Source organism: Artemia franciscana, chromosome 15, assembly GCF_032884065.1.
Source record: "Artemia franciscana chromosome 15, ASM3288406v1, whole genome shotgun sequence".
NCBI classification, from domain to species: Eukaryota; Metazoa; Arthropoda; class Branchiopoda; order Anostraca; family Artemiidae; genus Artemia; species Artemia franciscana.
The window spans coordinates 39462913-39487998 of NC_088877.1; the positions used below are offsets into that span (position 1 = coordinate 39462913).

The 25086-nt window shown below is 33.7% G+C and overlaps 2 protein-coding genes across 5 annotated transcripts in view; one reads left to right on the forward strand and one right to left on the reverse strand.

The window, feature by feature from the left end:
- Positions 1-20255, reverse strand: part of LOC136036455 (E3 SUMO-protein ligase ZBED1-like) — a 53772-nt gene extending 33517 nt beyond the window's left edge. The window contains exon 1 of one of the 4 annotated variants that reach the window (XM_065718695.1): positions 20015-20255. The gene's annotated coding sequence lies outside the window, so the exon portion shown is untranslated. Of the gene's footprint in view, positions 1-4; positions 106-139; positions 200-297; positions 360-20014 lie in introns of those variants that run through there. The other 3 variants (XM_065718696.1, XM_065718694.1, XM_065718698.1) reach the window with 3 other exon arrangements.
- LOC136036458 (thioredoxin domain-containing protein 5-like) overlaps positions 375-25086 on the forward strand; it is a 38210-nt gene continuing 13498 nt past the window's right edge. The window contains exons 1-3 of the mRNA XM_065718702.1: positions 375-568; positions 12242-12385; positions 15613-15712. Of these exons, the coding sequence (XP_065574774.1) occupies positions 429-568; positions 12242-12385; positions 15613-15712 (384 nt within the window). The 5' untranslated portion in view covers positions 375-428. The remainder of the gene's footprint in view (positions 569-12241; positions 12386-15612; positions 15713-25086) is intronic.

Sequence of the window (25086 nt, forward strand, 5' to 3'; positions counted from 1 at the left end):
ATACATATTTGAGAGTTATTTAAGGAAGAATTGGTCCCATAGCTGAGTTAATTTAGCTTAAGCATGTACACTAATTAATGTTTGATTAGGTTTTATGAGTATTTTAATATACTATTGATACTAAAACATCAATACGCACCACAATATCAAAACCACGTGAATCCCAATATCAAACTTCAATAGTTCTTTTCTTGTCGACTGGCAATACTAATCGATACATCTTACCATTTAACATATAAAACTAAGTTTTATAAATTATAAACATATAAAAATGATATAAAAAAACGATATAAATACTTGTTCTAGATTACTGTTTTGTAAAAAATATACTCAAAAAAATTGTTCATAAAATATTTTTGTATTGAAAACGTTTCTCCATATTCATCAATATTTACAGTTTGTACAGTAGGTGTTTTTAAATAGTGAAAATGTGGTTCTTGGGTCTATTTTTCCTTACAGTTGGATGTTTTGCTAACGATCATGAGGGGAAAGCTGTCAAACTAAATGGAGAAAACTTTAAAGCCAGTGTTGAAAAGAAGGATCATTTTATCATGTTCTTTGCACCTTGGTAACTATAATTTTCATTAGCCCACTCCTTATCCCCATGTGATGGTTCAATATATAGCTCATAGCCTAATTGGTAAAAAAAAACATACCCACTAGGCCAATATAAAGTAATAAGGGTACAATTGGATATTTTGGTAAAATTCTGGTTTAAGTACTTTTTGGTATCTCAGAAAAGGGTTAGGCTTAATAAATGAAACTTTCAGTAACAAGTCTAGGGCCAAAACCTACTCTGAGAAGGTACTACCAAGCTTCCATGATAACCCTTTTCTAGTTTATGAGTCTTAGAAATATTCCCAGGCTAGGCTACTTGACAGGTCTATGCCTAGGCTAGGGTAGCCTATTAAAATTTTGACAAAACAACGTTTTACATCAACTTTCATTTATCAATTGGCTTTTTTCTGGTTCTTGCTCTTAAATTGCAATTCCTGTTATTTGAGCTGGATTTTAAGCCATAGCCTATCAATGTTTTTGTCTAAATTTAGGAAATGTAGGCTATTTGCAGATCTTTGAAACTTCTATGATTAAACAAAGTAGGTTAGTGAAGCTGAAAACAGTTTTATTTTACTTTGTTTAAGTCAAAGATCTGTTTTACTATGTTTCACTTTTGAAATACTAAGTTTTTGAAAGGTTGTAAAATGTCATTGTCTTCTAAAGAGAGAAGGATTAGAGGTAGGTACTAAAAAGTAGCCTTGTCCTAACCCCTTTCCAACATAGTGAGGGTAAAATTCTAGTTAATTGACTTCTTGCTATTTCAGAAAGGGTTTAGGTTAGGAAAACAAAACTTTCAGGGATGAATCTACAGACTAAAGTATGTTACGGGAAGGTATTTTGAAGCAACTACCTCCACTCCTTCTCCCTCTAGAGGGCCCTGACCTTTGATGACCTTTAAAAATATGTGTGTTATAAAAGTGAAACCTTGCAAAATAGATCTTCTGCTTAATTGAAGTACAACAAAATTGTTTTCAGCTTCATAACTTTGCTGAATTCCATTTTATAAGGTTTTAAAGATATGTAAATACATTTCCTGAATTTTGAAAAAAAACATTGATATGGCTCAAAATTCTACTCAAATAACAGGAATTGCATTTTCAGAACTAAAGGCAGAGAAAAAGCAACTAGTAACTGAAAATTACAGTAAAATGTTGTTTTATCAAAATTTCAATAGGTATAGACCTCTCATGTAGGCAAATTTCAGGGCCCTCTAGAGGGAGAAGGAGTTGAGGTGGGTACTTTAAAATACCTTCCCAGGACATATTTTAGCCTGTAGAGTCATCCCTGAAAGTTTCATTTTCCTAACCTAAACCCTTTCCGAGATAGCAAGAAGTCAATTAACTAGAATTTTACCATAGTGAGAAATAGGCTAGCTAGCTAAACTAGAATTTTACTGTTTTTATTTATGCTCCTTTTCAATGTAGGCCTAGGTTATTAATCATTACTCTGACAATGTTGCCTACCCCCTCCCTCTGATGGACATATACACATAGCCCTAATAATACTATAGGCCTATATTTGTATTTTGGGAAAAACATGTTGCCTAGCTTCCAACATTTAGCTAGGATGAAAGCAAATTCATCACTTGATGCCTTTTTTATAAAAAAAAACAAATTTTTTTAAATGAAAGTAAGGAGCAACATTAAAACTTAAAACAAACAGAAATTACCAAGTATATGAAAGAGGCTTTTCCTCCTCAATGCCCCACTCTTTATGCTAAAGTTTGACTCTTTCTCTCAACTCTATTTTTAAAACAGTAAGAAACTTTAGCATAAAGAGTGGGGTGTTGAGGAGGAAAAGCCTCTTTCATATACTTAGTAATTTCTGTTCATTTTAAGTTTTAATGTTGCTCCTTACTTTCATTAAAAAAAACTTGTTTTTTTTATTTAATTTCTGGACATATTTGAATTAATGCATGTTTTGATCTTGGCTCTCCACATAAATAATTAAAACAAAATTTTTGTATCAATTAATTGCAATTCATTGGAAGATTTTCAGAAAAAAGGAGCAAGGGAGGAGGCCTAGTTGCCCTCCAATTTTTGATTACTTAAAAAGCAACTAGAACTTTTAATTTTTTACAAAGGTTTTCATTGGTAAAAAATATACATAACTGACAAATTAATTTACATAACAAACTTTTATATTCTATGTTTTTATTGCATGTATGAGGGAGTTCAACCTTTGTCAATACCTTGCTCTTTACCCTAAAGTTTAAATTTTGTCCCAATTCCTTAAGAATTACCTCTGAATCACAAAGGTCATAGAATAAAGTGAGAGTAAAGTGAGGTATAACAAGGAGGTAAACCCCTCATATGAGTAATAATTTTTGTTTGTTTTAAGTTTTAATGCTGCTCCTTACTTTCAGTAGAAAAAAACTTTTCATATTTATTTTTTCATTTTTTTTTAAATAATGCTAGAAAACCCTGTGCCCCCTTAATTGAAATTCTCTTCCCCCATGACAAGTTTCTCAATGGAAATAACCTCCCATGTAACCCCCCTCAAATCTCCCCCCTGAAAATGTCTGTACACTTCCCAGTAACCATTACAGTGTTTGGACTTGCCTATAAATTCCAATAAATTCCTGTATTTTAATGCACTCCTATAAAATGCCTATATTTTGGCTAATATCCTATTATTCCTATATTTTCGGCTGAAGAGCACTAAGAACATTGCTCATGATTTGCAATTTTCTGTCTTTTGGTGTAGAATGATAATTAATTACAACTGTTGAGCTGTTTGAACTTAACTTATGCTTTGTGTTTGGCTTAGTAAGGTGCTTCTGCCTGGGCTATGCTGTTGTGTTGACTTAGTAGCCTATGTTTTGTTTTTTGTCATGTTGGGCCTGTCTGAAATGAGCAAAGATCAGTATGTAGGCTAGCAGTCTCTGCTTAATGAGACTGGAGTTCTTGCGACTTATGTGTTTCCTGGCTGACTGATGCGAATACGGCCCAGTTATTTAAATGGGCTATTCTAAGATAGTTGCTAATGGAGGGAAGTATAATAGATGTACACTGGGTAGGCTATATGCTACATTCTGTGATCAATCAGTCCTTTATCTATCTGGTCTTTATCCCCTTCTAAAGAAAAATGATGTTAATCAGATTCGGACATTTTATTTCAGATATTGTAAATTTTTACTTTATCTCCCCCCTTGGTATAGCAATGGTAAGATAATTTGTAAGTTTGAGGTCCCTGATAGAAGTGCAAAGTTGGCCCTCCTGCGTGGAAGGTTGTTGGAATCAGCTTTTTATTGTTTATCGCCTCATCATCCTTTGGTCCGTCTGTTCGGTTAATCTCATTGTAGCATAGTGTTTTTATGGCACTTGATATTAACCAAGTGACATATAGCAATCACAAATTCTGTCTGTCTGTCGGTCCTGGTTTTGCTACTTTAGGCACTTCCAGGTAAGCTAGGATGATGGAATTTGGCAGGCGTATCAGGAACTGGACCAGATTAAATTAGAAATAGTCATTTTCCCGATTTGACCATCTGGGGGGGTGGGGGCCCTTAATTCAGAAAAAATAGTAAAATGAAGTATTTTTAACTTACGAATGGTTGATCAGATCTTAATGAAATTTGATATTTGGAATATCGTGTCTCAGAGCTGTTATTTTAAATCCCGACCGGATCTGGTGACATTGGGGGAGTTTTGAGGGGGAAACCTAAAATCTTGGAAAACACTTAGAGTGGAGGGATTGGGCTGAAACTTGGTGGGAAAAATAATCACAAGTCCTAGGTACATGATTGACATCACCAGAACGGATCCGCTCTCTTTGGGGTACTTGGGAGGGGGGAGTGATTCTGAAAAATTAGAAAAATGAGGTATTTTTAACTTACAAATGGGTAATTGGATCTCAATGAAATTTGATATTTAGAAGGATATCGTGTCTCAAAGCTCTTTTTTTAAATCCCGACTGGATCTGGGGACATTGGGGGGAGTTTGGGGTGACCTAAAATCATGGAAAACGCTTAGATTGGACAGATTGGGCTGAAACTTGTTGGGAAAAATAAGCACAAGTCCTATATACATGATTGACATAACCAGAACGGATCCGCTCTCTTTGGGGTAGTTTGGGGGGGGGGGATTCTGAAAATTAGAAAAAAGAGGTATTTTTAACTTAAAAAAGGGTGATCGGATCTCAATGAAATTTGATATGTAGAAGGATATCGTGTCTAAAAGCTCTTATTTTAAATCCCGACCGGATCTGGTGACATTGGTGGGAATTTTGGGGGAACCTAAAATCATGGAAAACGCTTAGATTGGAGGGATCGGGATGAAACTTGGTAATTTATGTGACCAGGCATCCCACGCCATCTACCATAGATCTGATCCCGAGGACTTCCGAATCCTATATTTGGCCTATATTTGGGCCCAGGAAATCCTATAAAAATAGGACAGAGCCTATAATTTGAAACGAACCAACCTGTCCGAACCCTGCCATTACTATATGTAAACACAGGTCAAAGTTTGTAACTTGCAGCCCCTCCCATGGGGACTGCAGGGGAGTAAGTCATCCCTAAAGACATAGTTATTAGGTTTATTGACCATGGTGAATAAAACTATTATCTCAGAATTTTGATCTGGTGACTTTTGGGAAAACATGAGCAAGGGAGGGTGCCTAGGTGCCCTCCAATTTTTTTTGGTCACTTGAAAAGGGCACTAGAACTTTAATTTCCATAAAATGAGCCCTCTCGCGACATTCCAGGACCACTCAGTTGATACAATCACCCCTGGGGAAAAAAACAACAAAAAAACAAAACAAATAAACATGCATCCATGATCTGTCTTCTGGCAAAAAATGCGAAATTCCACATTTTTGTAGATGTAACTATTGGTATCAAAATTTCATTTTTGAAAGTTTTGGTTACTATTGAGACGTGTTGCTCCTTACTACAGTTTGTTACCATGAACTGTTTGATCTTTCAAAATTCAATGATTACTTCTACAGGAAGTTACATTTTGAGACCTTAATGGGGCTCAAAAGACAAAACATTCCATAACCAAATTTTAAAAACATGTTTCTGAAAAAAACATCTAGTCTGAAAAAGGGTAAAATTCTAGTTGATTGACTTTTGGCTATCTTGGAAAAGGGTTTGGTTAGGAAAATGGAACTTTTGGGGATGGGTCTAAAGGCTAGAGTATGTCCCAGGAAGGTATTTTGAAGTACCCCCCTCCACTCCTTCTCCCTCTATAGGGCCCTGACCTTTGATGACCTTTAAAAAAATGTGTGTTATAAAAGTGAAACCTTGCAAAATAGATCTTCTGCTTGTATGAAGTACAACAAAATTGTTTTCAGCTTAACAACTTTGCTCAATCCCAATTTATAAGATTTTAAAGATATGCAAATACATTTCCTAAATTTCAAAAAATAAACATTGATATGGCTCAGAATTCTACTCAAATAACAGGAATTGCATTTTCAGAACTAAAGGCAGCTGGTAACTGAAAATTATGGTAAAATGTTGTTGTGTCAAAATTTCAATAGGTATAGAACCTGTCATGTAGGCAAATTTCAGGGTCCTCTAGGGGGAGAAGGAGTGGAGGTGGGTGCTTCAAAATAACTTCCCAGGACATAGTTTAGCCTTTTGACCCATCCCTGAAAGTTTTATTTTCCTAACCTAACCCCTTTCCGAGATAGCCAAAAGTCAATCAACTAGAATTTCACCAAAAAAATTACCATGTGCTAGCTCACTCAGAATTAGTAATTAGCCTATTACTTAGCCTAGTCTTAACATGACAAAATATCATTTAGAAATCAAATTTCCTGAAACTCCTCAGAAATAACACCACACCAAAACTGCATCATTTTTTAGGGGTTTCTGGCTCTTTGAAAATTTCTATATATTTTTTTTCATAGCCTAATAGGTCTAACATTTTACTATTAACACAAAACAGTCTGTAGTAGAAAAAGCCAACAAAAATTTCAGTAAAAAGATAAGATTCTGTAGTAGATCCCCAGCAGTGATTAGGCCTACTAAGTCCCTAAATGGTTGATTCAACCAAAATTAGAATTAGGGATGTCTGTTGCTGCTCCAGTTAACAAGCTTGACCAATCTGGAATATGTGTTGCAGTAAGCAATTAAATGCATAAAGGGTTTTCAGAGTTTGTCATATACTACCCATCACCTAAGACTTGAAATAACATCTCACATAATGACCAATATTAGGGGGTGTATTTGACATAGAAATTGATCTGCAACCATGATATTATCCCAAAGTTATCTAGATAGATAGTTCTTCAAGAATGAAAGGGCACTGCCTGAAGCTCTACTAGAAATGCACTATTACCAGGCTGAAAACAAATTTTCTCCAAATGTTTGGTGGTCCTAAAGAAGTTACTTAGCCTGAATACAGTCATGGTCCTAGTACCGAAACCTTCAAGTTTGCTACTGTTTGGTGGTCCTAAAGAAGTCACTTAGCCTGAATACAGTCATGTCCCTAGTACCAAAACCTTCAAGTTTGCTACTGTTGACAGAGAATGGTGCAGCAAGCCATGTCAATCAATTTGTGAAGTCCTCAATGAGCTGTCACCACCATCATTGACCAGCATCTACAGGATTTGTCAAAACAAAAATATCACAAAGAAGAGAGAATCAAGGATAGTAATATCAGTGAAATAAAGAAGAAAACTGCAATTATTTCGGTTGAGACCTCTGCTCAACTATCTTCAGTGTAATATTATGCATGTTAAATAATGATATGCCTGCTTGCTTTGCTTTTGCTTATTTGATATTAACTGCTTGCTGTTGCTATATAATGACTTTTGTTCTAGATGCCTGGGTTTAAATAAATCATATAATTGGTAAAACGCTAGATGGTGTCAGAAGATGGAAGCAAAGCCACCAAGTATTGATTGGGATTCAGCTTCCCTCGGCGATGAATAGAAACGCTTTGAAGAGCATGCCAAACTGATGTTTCTGGGAGCCCTGTCTGGAAAGATGGCAGAAAGCAAATGTGCTTACCTTCTCATCTGGGCAGGAGAAAAAGGGCGCCAGATATTCAACACCTTCCCACTCACTGCTGCAGAAACAAACAATGTAGAAACTTACCTGCAGAAATTCCGCGAATATGCTGCACCAGTCACCAACAGTGTATTTGCTCGATATATATTCCAGAAACGTGACCAGTGTGAAGGAGAAAGTGTAGAGAAATACATCACAGAACTGAAAATCCTGGTGAAGGCTTGCAACTATGATAGCGCTGATGAAATGGTTCGGGACAAAATAGTTAGTGGCATCAGAGACCCGAAAATTAGAGAAAGACTTCTTCTGGAAGGTGATACCCTAACTTTGGCACACAATAATAAAGAAACACAGATAAAAGTCCACAGGACAATATAAAAACCAAACCACAAAACACACTGTAACTAAATGGTAGAGTCTTTCCCGGTCAGGCCATTGAAAACCTATCTCATAAAGTTCTTATACTGGAAGAAACCCATGTCTTGTGTAAGGGGCCAAATTTTGCTTACCTCAAACACAAGTAAATTTCTCATAAATAATCTATAGTGTGGAGGTGGGTATATTTGGTTCAAGAAGTATTGTGGAAAATCCAGATTTACTTTTGGTTATCATTTTGTTTGATAGCACATCCATTATTACCCCTGTTAAAGGTCTCATGCAGGTTTCCAGGGAGGCATTTGAAATAAAAAAGCACATTTACCAAAAGGTTGCCTTTAATATAGACACTAAAAGAGCTTTTCTAAGCCCAGTTTGTAATGAACTTATTAATTCCAATATTTCTTAAATCTATCCAAAAAATTATATTTTCCAACCTAGTAGAATATCTGATAACACCATACCTAGTAAATAATCGTGTTGTGGAAGCAACACTTTGGTTTTGTCCCATTTTTTTGTTTTCCTATGCTGTCTATCTCAGCTTATTCCTGGAAACTGGTAAGGGTCTAACCTGTGCGGTTTTTACGGAAAGTGTGGACCTCAGGCTGGATTGATGAATATGACATTACATTTGGGGAAGCTCCATAGAACTCTTGCCTGGGGCCAAAAAGGATGGTTTTTGCTTGTCCTAGAGCCAGAGCCTATGGTGTGCGAAGTGAAGTGGAGTTGTATAGCCTATGTCAGAAAGGAGTATCTGAAGTTGTGCAGCCAAGCTTTTGTTTCATCAAATCATGTTTCTGCTTTTGAGTGGAAAGCTCCGTTCTAGCAGGCAAGCAGGCAGGCACCAATTTCAATTTGAAGATGGACTAAAATCTATAAGTGTTAAATATATGCGGCAGTTCCCGGCCCCACAGCCAATATATCTTCTTTGAGTGACAAATAGAAACAAAAAAGTGCGATTTTCCCACGGGTCCGAAAGTGCTGCCATCTATTGTTTCTACCCATTTCTGTTCATGATTTCAGCTGACTTTACCATTCTTTTTTCTACTTGGGATTGCAATAGAGAAATGGTATCAGATATGCCTCTTAAACTTTAAAAGTTCTCTCATTGCTAATGAAATTAGAGCTTATCCTTTGCTCCTTTTTAAGTGGTGGTGTTAGAAAGTTGGCCTCCGGCAAAAAAGTCAACTTTTGAACTAAGACAGATGGAATTTTTTTTCAACGGCAATCGATAGACCTTGATGAGCTGATCAAAGTATATGTCATCCATTTTTTGGTACAAAAATTCCTTCATGAGATACATCAGTTTGAAAGTTTCAAGGGGTTGACAACTTCAGTGGTAAGGTACACGCTTAAACCAAAAATAGGCCGATACCAATTGTGAGATATGTAGGGGACTTTCAAGCAACAGTCGACTATTAGCTTATAATCATCTTTGGCAATGAGGGGTTTGCAACTTTTGCTGATTGGTGTACCTATTATCTGTTTCTGGTGTAATTGATGGTAAGAACAACTTGGTTCCCAATTGTAAGACATGTAGGGGAGTTGTAAGTAATAATCAGCTGTTATGCTACAATGATCTTCAGCGACGAGGGGTTTGCAACTTTTGCTAGTTGGTGTACCCATTATTTGTTTCCGGTAAACTTGATGTATATCACGGGAGAGGGACTTGTAAATAAGAATCGGTTGCTAGAGGAGGCTCATGAAGGGCTACAAATTTGTGCAAATTGGTGCACATCTATGGTATTTGATCCTGAAAAGTTACAGATAGCTTTATAATACCAACTAGATTATATAAGATAATGTTCCAAGTTTCCATCCATCACGATGTCTACGATTGAAAAGGATAAAGTTCAACCGGCTGCAAACTCAATTTAGTCCCTTCTTCCGATATTCTTTTGCTGTTGTTTTTTCAACGCTGATGAATTTGATCATGTGATTACTGATTGTGTTCTGCTTTGAATATGCTGTTTTGAATGCTTTGATAGTTTTGACTACTTCAGCATTTAACCGATAGCAAAGAAACAAAACCAAAGTGTTGCTTTCGCAACACTTTAATCGGCGAAGCCGGACAAAGGTTGCCGCAACACTTCACGTTGCCCAGGCAACGTAGGTCTAGTTAGTCTTCAAGAATGCTTTACCCAAAATGAAATTTTGAAATGTCATTCACTGGTGTATTTTTTATTCAGTTACCCTTTCATTGTTGCTCGGAAAGGGTCCTATTTTAGTTTCAGTGTTTGTTTTGACATTTGGTTTTTATATTGACCTGTGGACTTTTATCTGTATTTTTTTATTATTCTGCACTGAGGATAGTTGAGCAGAGGTCTCAACCAAAATATTTGCTTAGTTTTCTTTCTTTTTTCACTGGCTGTTATTATCCCTATTTCTCTCTTTATTGTGATTTTTTGTTGTGTCATGATTAGCCAGTGTGGTCTCAGAAATTATTTATGGGATCTGTCTTTATTGCTGGCAAGTGTAATTTAAGGTAATAGTACTATTTTCAAAATCTGGTATAATCTTCAGTTTCTTATACAGTCAGCTGTTGCTAACTTGAAATTAATGGGACCTCAGTTTTTCTCTGAGTTACAGAGGTTATTATACATAAAATTTGACTTATACAGGAAATGAGTTCACTAAATTTATTCCCTAAAGCCATTAGAAAGCTAAGATCACCGTTATTACTATATTGATATGAAATTAAGTTATTTACTGTATTACTATAACAAAAAAATACTCATACTACTGTTGTGAGGAAGTTTCACAAAATACTTCATAAAAAAATCTGTAATCTTCTTGTGCTTAACACTATGGACAGTATGTTTGTCAGTCATACTTTTGATTAAAACAGCTTGTGGAAAAATATTACCAGGCACATGTGTAGTGTGTGCTGGCTTGTCTTCCTGGTTTTGTTGCCACAAGAATCATCCTCATCAATGGTTCGGGATTGTATAATTTTTTATTCAGGTAACTTGTTGGTTACTGCTAACCTCTTGTTGACAAGTGTAAATTCTACAAATGTTGGTATCTTGTCTGATGATGGCTATATTATTGCCTCATTCTGTTCAGCCTTGATGTTAAAGTTTAGTTCCACTTCTAGGAGTTCTTTCAATTGTCCTGCTTTTGGTCCATTTTCTATTTCAGCTTGATTTTCTGGCTGTTCAAATCCACATGACTTAAATCTGTTGGCTATTATTTTGCTCATTATGTTATCCCAATATTTGTTGGCAAATTGCATAGACCCTAAGAGGTTGATAAGTGCATGCCTTTCTGTCTTCAATATTACAAATATATTTTCTGACCTCTTCAGTTCTGTACCCTGAAGTTTTTTTTTATAATTCTTCTGTCTAGTGGCTAGGGAAGAGAAAATATAGCTTTGGGGAATGATTGTCAATAGGGACCTCAGTCAAAACCAGTGGGAAACATTATTTAGTGGAAATATGTCTAGACACCTTGGAAAGCAAATTTATTTATAAAATACAAAGTGTTGCAATGTCTGGCTTATGTGGAGGTCAAATGGAAGGAAATCTAGACTGGATGTGGAGTCAAAAGTTATGATGATCTTTTGTGTGAGTATAAATTAAGAATGCAATCGAAAATCATAGTAATTATGTTGGTTTCAGCACACAACTTATAAATCATCAATTTCTCAGCTGCATCTGTATATAGTGTGGATAAATATTGCAGGTAAGATCAATTCCCTCATTCTTGAACCATCAGCAAAGACTAGGAAATGTAAATCTACAATTTTTTTTTATGGCTGGGGCATAAATTGGCCAACAAAACACTTTAAATGACCCAAGAAGTGTTGACAATCTGTTTTTTTTTTTTTTCACTTGATGGAATTAAGTAAGTAAATTAAGATAAGTTGCTCTTTCTGTGGTCCAATTTTGTAAAGGCTTTCAAACTGTCCAATTATATGTAAATTTGAAAACCTTCACGAAAAATTCAGCACATTAAATATCAATAGCCAAAAGAAATCACCAGGCTATAAAAAACACTAGAAATAGTGACAAACCACAGGGGGTGGCAACTCCGACTGAGCCTCATGTACGCTGTTGTGCGAATGTCGGCGGTCTTCTCACTACTTCTCGTGCTACGCATAACCGGTTGAATATGGGCCTCCTTGCTGAATATGGGCCATTATTTTCAGCAATTACTTCAACAGACTTGCGAAATTCTAAGTCACTTATATTCAATCAATATGATCAGAGATAAGTATCTGAGTATCAGCCTGCTTACAGCTGCTGCTATTGGCTTTCAACAGTTTCAACTATTCCTAGTTGCTTTGACTTTGTAGGTGTTATTCTTATGCGAAGTTAAAACTAAAATAATATTTATAAACAGGTGTGGTCACTGTAAAAGATTAGCACCAACTTGGGAAGATCTTGCTGCCAAATACAATGACAAAGATGAGGTTGTAATTGGACAAGTTGACTGTACAGTGGAAACAGCGTTATGTTCTGATAATGATGTAACTGGATATCCAACGTAAGTAAAAATCAGTTTTTTTTATTGTAATTTTTAGTGAAAAAGCTACCTTATTTTTATTCTTAGTACTAGGGGCTAAGCGTTGCTTTGTGAAAAGAAAACCATTTTTTATTAATATCTTTTAGAAAACAACTTTAACTTCATTTACTTGGTATAGAAAGTAAAGCCATTTGGATGTTGTCTGGGTATTCGTGATCTGGTATTACGTGATGGTATTCGTGATCTGGTATCTGGGTATTTGTGATCTCATTCGTGCTTGTTTTTTCAAAATTAACACCCTAAACGAGTTTTACCGAAGTCATGACCTATCTAGATCGTTTTCTTTTCACAGAGGAAAATGAGAACTTATCTTATTACAAACGATCTTATTAAATGAACAATAATTGCCTAGCGAAGCTCAGTTACCTTGATATATAAACTATTGTTGTAGTTTTTCTGCTGCAATGTGTAGCATTTAATTTGATGCAACTAAGAATCCAAGAGACATCACATCTATCAAATGAAGGATGTCTCTAAAACCTTGGAAAGAAATGATTTTTCAACAATTGAATGGTTTTAAATCTCCTCCTGCTTATGATAAAGTCTTCCTCCTTACTTCTCTAGGACAACATCCTCCATTCTTAAAAAAAGGCCCAGAATTAACATTTTCACATTTTTTGACCCCTTCCCTTAGGAAAAGCCTTTGTAGTGTCCCCTCCCAAGGGTAGAGCCGTGCCAAATACAGCTACTCTTTTGAATAGCTCTAATGATACCTGGTAGCTGTTATGAAAGACCAGAATTCTTAACTGGACTAGCATGTTAGAGTAACAGAATAAACTCATGTAAATATTTGAAAATATAAAACATTACCAATGCAAGCATCTTACTTCAGACTGGGCATGATTGTGGATTCAAAGTGGCTTGTTTTGCGGTTCACTGGAATACCTGAAGGAAGGCGCTAAACAAACAAATGAATGGGAATCAGAAAAAATAAGTCACTTTTGTGCTTGATTTAAAGCTATTAACATATTTAATTAATTAAATTAATTAATTTAATTAATTAAACATATTTAATTGATTTAAAGCTGTGTGCATTCATATTTGAATGCACACAGCATTACACTAGTATATAGTAAAGACTATTGGTCTCTTTTTTGTGTCTCTGGCAATTTTCATTAATTGACATGATCAAAAATTTTATCTGCTAAAAAATTCATTTTTCGTGGAAATTTAAGGACTGGAAAAGAGGATGGGTGAATAATATACAATGTACACTAGAGTAAAGGGACTAAAAGAGAAAGTTGGAAGCATATAACAAATGATCCAAAGAAAAATGAAAAAAATTGAAAACGAACCAAAAAGAATGTATTTAAACATCATGATGGGATAAAATTTAGCTTGAGTAACCATATTAATTTGGTCGAATTCCTTTTGTAGGTCTGCAGAAATAAGATTTAGCCAAGAATTTTTATTTTTATTTTTTTGAGGTTTATATTCCCTATGAAACATGCATTTTTTCGACAAGCCTACAGCTGTGACTTACACAAGAAGGAATATATGTTTAAACGTTTTTTTTTTAGTTTCAAATATATCCATTCACTAAACCAGAATTGTGATTTTACTTAGACTTTTTCTCAGAGATCTGAAATTGCTAAGAAAAAAGGGAAATATTTCTTTTGTTACGTGTTTCTGAAACCTGTTTATGGTACAGTTTCATGCAGACTTTTCCTACACTAGCAAATATTTTTCCAATAACTGTTGACCAGCTTAAAGGCTTCTCCATTTGTTAACTAATAAGTTTTGCTGTTCATTGCTGGTCACTGACGAACAGTAATCAGCAACTGGCAAAAAACTGGGAAGTAAATGACTTATGGCAATTGGTATATAATTACAGATTACTAGCAGAAAGAAATAAAAATAGGGCTTGAATTTCTTGTGAAATTTCTATTATTGATTTTTCTATTGTCTATTATTGACAGTAATCAGCAACTGGCAAAAAACTGGGAAGTAAATGACTTATGGCAATTGGTATATAATTACAGATTACTAGCAGAAAGAAATAAAAATAGGGCTTGAATTTCTTGTGAAATTTCTATTATTGATTTTTCTATTATCTATTATTGACTAATAATCTGTTATCATTATCTAACTGTAATAAAGAAATATTACACAAAAGATATAAAAAAAATTGTCTATATGCTTTTTTTTACGTTTTTACCGAGTCGAACATTTTTTGGGGGAAATAAAAAAATGTGTGCCGCTAGAACTTTGTTGAGAAGGTTTCAAACTATTTCAGGCGGCTTCTCCATTTGTTAACTAATAAGTTTTGCTGTTCATTGCTGGTCACTGACGAACAGTAATCAGCAACTGGCAAAAAACTGGGAAGTAAATGACTTATGGCAATTGGTAAATAATTACAGATTACTAGCAGAAAGAAATAAAAATAGGACTTGAATTTCTTGTGAAATTTCTATTATTGATTTCTCTATTGTCTATTATTTACAGTAATCAGCAACTGGCAAAACACTGGGAAGTAAATGACTTATGGCAGTTGGTAAATAATTACAGATTACTAGCAGAAAGAAATAAAAATAGGGCTTGAATTTCTTGTGAAATTTCTATTATTGATTTTTCTATTATCTATTATTGACTAATAATCTGTTATCATTATCTAACTGTAATAAAGAAATATTACACAAAAGATATAAAAAATTTGTCTATATGCTTTTTTTACGTTTTTACCGAGTCGAACATTTTTTGGGGGAAATAAAAAAAAATGTGTGCCGCTAGAACTTTGTTGAGAAGGTTTCAAACTATTTCAGGCGGAGGGGGTCAAAATAATGATTATCGTTTAGGTATAATAAACTGCAAGCAAAAGTGTATATATATGTGGTTCTTTCTACATTTCAGGTGGGAAAGGATTCTGACTTGAAAAGTCAGAATTCAATTTTGAAAACTTGAAAACCCCCTCTATTCAATTTTCAGATATTCAATAGCCGTATCGGATGATTTAAAACTCAAATATATTGATTTTGTGCAATTAACAAGTTTAAAAAAAATCTCCATATTTTAGCTAGAAGAAATTATTATTGTAAATGATATATATGATTATTGCTAATGTACGAATAGATTTTCAAGATTAGTGGCAGTCAAAAATTTCTTTTTTTGGGGGGGGGGAATAGAATAAAAATATTAATTCTGGTACTGATTTATTATTTTTATTATTGATAAGTTTATTTTCATTTCAGGCTCAAATACTTCAAAGTGGGATCTGAAGCTGTTGAACGATATCGAGGGCCAAGGGATCTACCATCTCTAGACAATTTCATTGCAAAGCAGCAAGGAAAAGTAATTGTCATTCCAACTGTTAACAAACACTCTAAAAAGGGAAAGAAGATAAATAAGAAGCTTAACCGTCATTTTCCAAGATTGTTAGGAAAGCGTGCTTAATTAAAAAATATTAATCCTCTTACTACTAATTTAACTTATCCTAATTTTAAGGTTTCTAAGTAATCATTTTTAATATTGGGTTGTCTTTTTATTTAAAGACTTAAATTAAATTAAGAAAAAAATTGAAGTAAAATACAATAAGGATATATATATATATATATATATATATATATATATATATATATATATATATATATATATATATATATATATATATATATATATATATATATATATATATATATATATATATATATATATATATATATATATATATATATATGTAATGTACGTCTGTACTAAAAAAACATAAAAAAAGAAAAAGAAAACTTAAAAAAAGGAAAAAAGAAAAAAAAAACTATAAACAAAAAACTAAAAAAAAAAAAAAAAAAAAATCACTATATTAATCAAGTATTCAACAATACGGTGGATTCTGCCTAAGATTGGTATAAAAATTTTTAATATTTTGACTAAGGGCTATGTGTATATCTGATAGAAAGCAAATATAGTCTTTCTTTGTCAAGTTATAGCATCAGGAAGCTTGGTAGATTTTATCAATCAATCTATAATTTGGAAAAAATTTGCACCAAAACTTTATTATTAGACCAGCAATTTACCGATTAAAATTCACTTATTTTGAATAAATTTTATTTATATTTTATATACCGGAATATTAATTTCCCTCAAACTCGAGGATTATACAACATACGTAAACGAAATTGCAGAAAAAACTTCAACATAACTGAAAATAAAATACGTAAAAAAGATATTACAGATTGTTTCAATTATATTACATTTTAATTACTATAATTATGAACCTTACAATTGTAGCTTACAATTGTAGCTTACAATTATAGACTTTGAATTTATTAAACTTTTATTTTTGGAGGCTTTTGTTTTCTTGTTTCTATTAGTGAAAAAAGAAACACTTTTTCTCTGATTTCGTTTTATCAGAATTACTTAATTATTTTTTATAGTCTCATTGATCGCAGAGATTTAATCTTTCAAAGAAGTTTGTAGCACCGTATTCAGTGTACGGTTCACCGTACACTGGACAGTGTGTGTTCACCGTATTCCATATTCCACTGCATTCAGGCTGTAAAAATACAGTAATGGCTCCGTTGAAATAATTCAACAGACATACGCAAAATCACATAAGATTTACCAAAAATGTGATAAGGATACCTTCTTTACGTCATATTTTAAGGCAAATCGATTGATACAACTAGGTTAGTCTTCTGAAAAATTGGTGTTGTCTCATTTCTTTCATGTTGGTATAATGTAGAATTCTCCTTCACATAATCAACTAACGCACATATTTATAGATAAATATTTTATTTAAGCCCACCAATAATACATAAATATTGACGTAATTGATTGATGCATGCAGATTATTTTTAACATTAATTTTCCGTTTATTCTTTATTTTATTGAACGATCTTCTTTGTTATAACTTGTCGCACTACTGCCAGATTTTTTTGGATTATGTTTTCCCAAATGGCGAAAATTATTTGCCAAAATTAGCTAGATTTTTCTTCATTTTAAGGAGCCAGATTCAGCTTCTTCTTTGGTTTTGGTTAAAAGTTTTTTAATAAAAGTATTTACTCTTTTTATTTTATTTGCTGAGGTCAATCACTTGGTATTTAAGAGTTTATTACTCATGCTATAACTGTTTTCTTAATTTATTTCATAAGACCATAATTGAACATAGATAAGGTCACTAAAACTTATAGATTAATATAAATGAGTACCCCATGTTCCCCACAATCATCCGAAATAGCATAACTTAAAAAAAAAATATTTCACAGTAAATGAGAAAGAAGTTGACAATTCCATGAGCTAAAAAAAAATCTCTAAAAACCTAAATTGTCTAGTAAGAACTTCCAAAATCGCTTATTTGTACATAAAAAGACGCTAATCCTGTGAAAACCCTTTTGAGGAAACCTACAATTTTCGAAGGAAAAAGAAATCGGATTCAAATATTTCGAAAGGAATAAATAACACGAATCTCTTTCACAGCAAAAGCATGGGCATGAGAGTGTGCCCTTTTCAGGGTAATAGCGCGGGGAGACTATGTTTTCTTTACTTGCTGTGGAATGTGTATCATTTCTTCCATTATAGAACAAGTTAATCATGTTCTTTTCACTGTCAAAGCATATGGTAGCTGATTCTTTTATAATGCTAAAACATGAAGTATGTTATACTGTTGAAGTATGGGGAAAGTGTAAAAAGGTAAAGGTAAAGGATACGGCATTAACCCTTTTGAGTTCTTGTAAAACTGGAAATGATCCTTATATACCGTGAAAGTATGGAGAAAGTAAGCTTTTTTCTAAATCTGGAATTGTTTCGTTTTCACTGTTCAATCGGGACTTACCCGAGGGTATGAAAAGCACATAAACCATAATTTGCATAATTCCTAATTTGCGCAAGTGAAGTTCAGTTGAATAATTCAACAAGTCCCCTTTGTACTCCTTTGGTTGGGGCATATGGTGCTGTACAAATGGGCATATGGTGGGCATATTGGGGCATATGGTGCTGTACAAAACAATGTACAAATTCATTATTTATCAATTATATTCAGTGTTTGCATCTAGGTTAGCTTTGTTAAAAAAAAGTAATCCAAAGATAACTTTTTTCCGATAGGAAACCCAAAATGATATTTCCTTAAAATCCTTTGCTTTGCACCTCCAATTTCTCTCAGTATTTTAAGAGGCTTATCTAATAGGCATTAAGCAGATTTGAAAAAATTCTATTGACAGCTTTGTCTAGGTTCATGAAAAAGTAATTTTTCTGATGAAAAGAATAAAGTTGTCAAACTCCATGTACATAATGCGCTAAGCGTTATAATGAGCTATGCAAGAGCATGCTATTTCCCCCTGTGTTCGTAATCATAGAGCCTTGCAGGTGTGTGTGATGTTATTGTGTGTAGGTGCTTTTATTGTTCCTTATTGCAGGAAGAAAAAAGAGCGCACATCAGTGCCACCCAAGCACAAAAGAGATTTTTCTTGTTGTTAAAGGTGGGGGGGGGGTGTATTAGTTTCTTGAGTGGAATTTTCACCAATAGAAATTCCAATGGTACAGTTTCCATTCCAATCTGACGTTATTTTCAAGATTAGACAATTTTTCGTCCTCGAACAAAAAACTTATTTTCATTAAAAGATGTCTTGCTTAATTTTGTGTAACGCGAAAGTAAATTATTCCAATATAACAAAAATGTCGATATGAAAAAAGGCCAAACAAAATTATCAGGAAAATAATCGGCATGTATCAGTCGATTACGTCAATATTTATGTATTACTGGTGGGCTTAAATAAAATATTTATCTTTAAATTTGTGCGTTAGTTAATTGTGTGTAGCAGAATTCTTCATTATGTCAACATGAAAGAAATGAGACAACACTAATTCGTCAGAAGACTAACCTAGTTGTATCAATCGATTTACCCTAAAATATGACGTAAAGAAGGTATCCTTAACACATTTTTGGTAAATCTTCTATAATTTTGTGTATGTCTATGGAATTATTTCAACTTGATTACGGAGCCGGCTAACTCTCTTCTTTTTGAAAATGTAGACAACCTATTTCTTGCAATGTCCCCGGCAATAGAGTCCCCTAATTCGAGTTGTTCAGTGGCCAAACTAACCTAGTCTATATACAAGAAAGCACCAAATTATTGGATAAATTTCAATTTTCCAAATTTTACTACCACTGGATAGAAGGGAAACTTCGCAAGAATGTAGAGGGGGAAAAACGTATTTTTCAAAACCTAGAGGGGGGGACTTTTTTTCAGTGAAGATACCAAAATCATTAAGCAGAGGCATTAAGTTAAAAAACTTTAATCTCTTCTTTTTGAAAATGTAGACAACCTATTTCTTGCAATGTCCCCGGCATTACAATGTCCTTTAGTCATTACTACTATCAACAACTCACCGTAGAACCAAGCCGCCTGAGGCCAAAAACAATCGCTTCAGCCATTTTATCGAATATTGGCTCAATTTAATGCCTCTGCCTCTGTGTACTGCCTCTGTGTTTTTTTATTTACTTTTTTTATTTCTCAAAATATCGGAGGGAGAGGGCAATTGCCACCCTGATTTTTCAGTTGACGCTCCTGCGACTGGAAGCGTTAATCTTTCAATAGATGAATCCAATCCTGCAAACAGAAAAACTTGTGGCATTAGTGCTACTCCAGATGAAACACTTACTTAAGCAAGTCTGACCTTTTCAAGGTATTCCAAGCATGTCCAAACCTTCCAGATAATTGAAATTTAAAAAAAAAACTTAGATTTTTGGCATTTGATTTGATGTCGATACAAAAGATTAGTTGAGGAATGTCCTTCAGTCACTAATGCACTATTGGGACAATCGGGCCCATTCTTTGTAAGAGCTTTCTAAGTGTACAGCCTTTTTAATGCAAGTGCCTTAATAGAGCACCTCATAAAACAGACATTCAGTGACAATATTGATTCGCAGATAAACCTATCGTTTTTCCCGCCTTTCTTTTTTATGACTTTTTATATTATTTTTTTATATGCAGGTTTTTATCATATTTGACCTTGTTACCTTTAATTGTTTTCCTTATAATTTGTTACCTTGTTATCCTTATAATTTGGTAGTCTGTTTTTTCTTGCCTTTTCAGTGTCTGTAGGAGTTTTCGTTTCATATCGTTTTTGCTTTACTTGACATTGCCATTTTTTTAAAATTCTTCTTTTAGTATTTTAGATTCAAAATACGAATTCTGTCCATCAGGGTGTTACAAATACATTTTGTTTAATACACTTGTAATAGCACTGTCAGCCTAGTCGGAATTATGATCGTAATTAAAAACAGCTAGAGCAACTAAGGAGGAGTGATAAAAAAAGACCTATGTTTTTGGATCAAACCTATGTTTTTGGATCAAACCTATGTTTTTGGATCCACTCCAAAAACCTTTTTTTTTTTTTTTTTTTTTTTTTTTTTTTTTTTTTTTTTTTTTTTTTTTTTTTTTTTTTTTAGCACCCAGAAATACTTTTTTCTAACTCAAGAATTATGCCATACGTATTTAGGTTCGGCAGAATAGTAATAAGAGATGGCAATACTGCAGGCAACCCTCCACTATTTTCCTTGAGGCAGCATATGTATCAGAATCCTCTCACAACTCAGTTTGAGTTTCTACTCCGTCCCTTAATAACGAGATTCTTGAGACTGATAAGTCGAGCTGTGATTTCTTCTTACGTCATGCAAAACAGAACAAAGGAATTTGGAGCAATGTTTTGTCCATTGAATTTTGAAGAGAGGCTTTCAGCTTTGAAAAACATCAAACGTGTGAATACTCGTGTGAGATGAGACCAACATTTAACATTACGAATGTTGAGTGAAAAATTAAATTGGAACATTTTTACCGTTCATCAGATTCTGAATGAAAATTTGCAGTTGCGAAAAGTCTGTGCCAAAATGGCACCGTAAAAATCCCACAATTGAGCAGAAGGACATGCAAAACAAAACAAGAGTCTTTGTCTTCTGGACAGAATCGCTAACAACCAACATTTCTTTAGTATCGTGATCATTGGTGATGAAACATGGTTTGAATACAATGCTAGGACAAAGAGACAAAGTGAAGAGTTTGCTCTAACTGTTTGTAATTACAATCAAAGACAAGATTTAATCAACCAAATAAATGTGTACGTCCTGATAGGCTGAATTCCCATTTTGAATCTAAAAAACTCTGAAAGCAGGATTAGTATATATATATATATATATATATATATATATATATATATATATATATATATATATATATATATATATATATATATATATATATATATATATATATATATATATATATATATATATATATATATATATATATATATATATTTAGTCGTTTTCGCCTGACAAAATTCTTCGTCTCTTGTAAATTGGTGTCACAAGTCTTCTTTCTTTCTCTTTTTTTTTGTTACACCCAGAAATCGTTTTCACTCACTCAAGACTGTCAGATGTATATCACAACTTAGATCTAGTCTTGAGTGAGGGAAACCGTTTCTGGGTGACTTTAAAAAATCTGGAAAATATGTCATACCAATGAAAGTCTGATTATTGCATTAAAAAACATAGGTTTTGGAGGACGAGGCTTTTCTGTTTTATCCTTCCACTCTTAATGCTCAGAAACATCTTATTTGATTATTTTGCATTTAACATCGCAGCCTGTGTTTTTATCTGTATTTTTTTCTGTGTCCGTAGGAGTTTTCGCTTCTTATCTTTTGTTTTTACTTGATGTTGCCACTATATATATATATATATATGTATATATATAGTATATATATATATATATATATATATATATATATATATATATATATAGATATATATATATATATATATGTATGTATGTATATTTTAATACTGCTTTCAGAGTTTTTTGGACTTAAAATGGAAATTCAGCCTACCACTGTATTCAGGTTATATAAATACAGTAATGGCTCCGTAATCATGTTGAAATAATTCACTAGACTTACACAAAATCATTTAAGATTTACCAAAAATGTGTTAAAGATGCCTTCTTTACGTCATATTTTAGGGTAAATCCATTGATACAAGTAGGTTAGTCTTCTGATGAATTGGTGTTGTCTCATTTCTTTCATATTGGTATAATGTAGAATTCTGCTTCACACAATCAACTAACGCACATATTTTATAAATAAATATTTTATTTAAACCCACCAATAATACATAAATATTGACGTAATCGATTGATACATGCAGAATATTTTCCTGATAATTTGGTTTGGCCTTATTTCATACCGGCATTTTTGTGGAATAATTTACTTTCACGTTACACAAAATTAAATAAGGTAACGTTATTAAACACGTTATTAATACAAAATTAAACACGTGTAACGTTAACGTTACACGTTAAACAAAATTAAAAATTATAAAATTCTTTTAATGAAATTTTTTTTTTTGTTTGAGGACGAAAAATTGTCTAGCCTTGAAAATGGCGTCAGATATGTAGATAGGCCTCTTAAAATACTGAGGGAAAATAGAGGGACAAAGCAAAGGATTTTAAGGAAATATAATTTTGTGTTTCCTATCGGAAAAAAAAGGTGTCTTCGGATTATTTTTTTTTTGAACAAAGCTAACCTAGATGCAAACATTGAATAAAATTAATAAACAATGAATTTTTACATTGTTTACAGCACCATACGCCCCCAACCAAAGGAGTACAAAGGGGACTTGTTGAGTTATTCAACTGTACTTCACTTGGGCAAATTAGGAATCATGCAAATTATTGTTTATGTGTTTTTTATACCCTCGGGTAAGTCCCAATTGAACTGTGAAAACGACAAAATTCCAGGTTTAGAAAAAAGCTTATTTTCTCCTTACTTTCACGTATATAAGGATCATTTCCAGTTTTACAAAAAGGTACACTTTCCCCATATTTAAACAGACCTCAGCAAATAAAATAAAAAGAGTAAATACTTTTATTAAAAAACTTTTAACTAAAACCAAAGAAGAAGCTGAATCTGGCTTCTTAAGATGAAGAAAAATCTAGCTAATTTTGGCAAATGATTTTCACCGTTTGGGAAAACACAATCCAAAAAAAATCTGGCAGTAGTGCGAAAAGTTGCAACATAGAAGATTGTTCAATGAAATAAAGAATATAAGGAAACTTTATGTTATTTTAATATTAATGTCTTTTGTGCAAGCACAATAGATTCATCTTAGTTTTCTTCCATTTATTTTCATCTTTCAAATTTATGGGAACGTTTTATTATAATTGCCAAATGAAAGAAGTTTTAATTGCCCTCCCCCCCGCAATAAAAAAAAAATTAGGCGTACGTGCCTGTACCAGCAAACATTTTTGGGTTAATTAATACCTAGTTAAACTATCTTAAGTTTGAATCTAGCTCATTTGTTTGTTTTCAATGTCTTCTTTCTTTTCTTGTATTTATCATTTATTCGTTTTTATGTCGGTCCCGGTTTTGCTAGTTTAGGCACTTCCAGATAAGCTAGGACAATGAAATTTGGGAAGTGTATCAGGGACCAGACCATATTAAATTAGAAATAGTCTTCCCCGATTCGACCATCTGGGGGGAGGGGGTTGCGGGGACGGCTAATTTGGAAAAATTCGAAAAAATGAGGTAATTTTAACTTACGAACGGTGATCGGATCTTAATGAAATTTGATATTTAGAAGGATATCGTGTTTCAGAGAGCTCTTGTTTTAAATCCCTACCGGATCCGGTGACATTGGGGGAATTCGGTGGGGGAAACCTAAAATCTTGGAAAACGCTTAGAGTAGAGGGATCGGAATGAAACTTGGTGGGAAAACTAAGCACAAGTCATAGATACGTGATTGACATAACCGGAACGGATCCGCTCTCTTTGGGGGAGTTGGGGGGAGGGTTAATTCTGAAAAATTAGAAAAAATGAGGTATTTTTAACTTACGAACGAGTGATCGGATCTTAATGAAATTTCATATTTAGAAGAACCTCGTAACTTAGATCTCTTATTTCAAATTCCGACCGGATCCAGTGTCATTGGGGGGAGTTGGGGGGGGGAGCTGAAATCTTGGAAAAGGCTTAGAGTGGAAAGATCAGGATGAAACTTAGTGGGAAGAATAAGCACAAGTCCAAGATACGTGACTGATATAATTGGACCGGATCCGCTCTCTTTGGGGGAGTCGCGGGGGGGGGGGGGGGGTCATTCGAAAAAATAGAAAAATGAGATATTTGTAACTTACGAACGGGTAATCATATCTTAATGAAATTTGATATTTCGAAGGATCTTATTATTCAGAGCTCACATTTAAATCACGAACAGATCTGGTGACATGGGGGGGATTTTGAGGGGGTAACCGGAAAACGTGAAAATTGAGGTATCTTTATCTTACGAATGGATGATCGGATCTTAATAAACTTGATATATAGAAACATCTTATGTCTCAGATGCTCCATTTTCAATTCGAATCGGATCCGGAGACATAGGGGGTCGGAGGGTGGAAACAGAAATCTTGGAAACCGGAAATCTTGGAAAATGCTTAGAGTGGAGAGATCGGGACGAAACTTGATGGGAAGAACAAGCACAAGTTCTAGATACGTGATTGACATAATTGGAAGGGATCCGCTTTCTCTGGGGGAGTTGGGAGGGGGTGTTAATTCGGAAAAATTAGAAAAATTGAGGGATTTTTAACTTAAGAACAGGTGACCAGATCTTGATGAAATTTGATATTTAGAAGGAAATCATGTCTCAGAGCCCTTATTTCAAATCCCGACTAGATCTGGTGACACTGGGG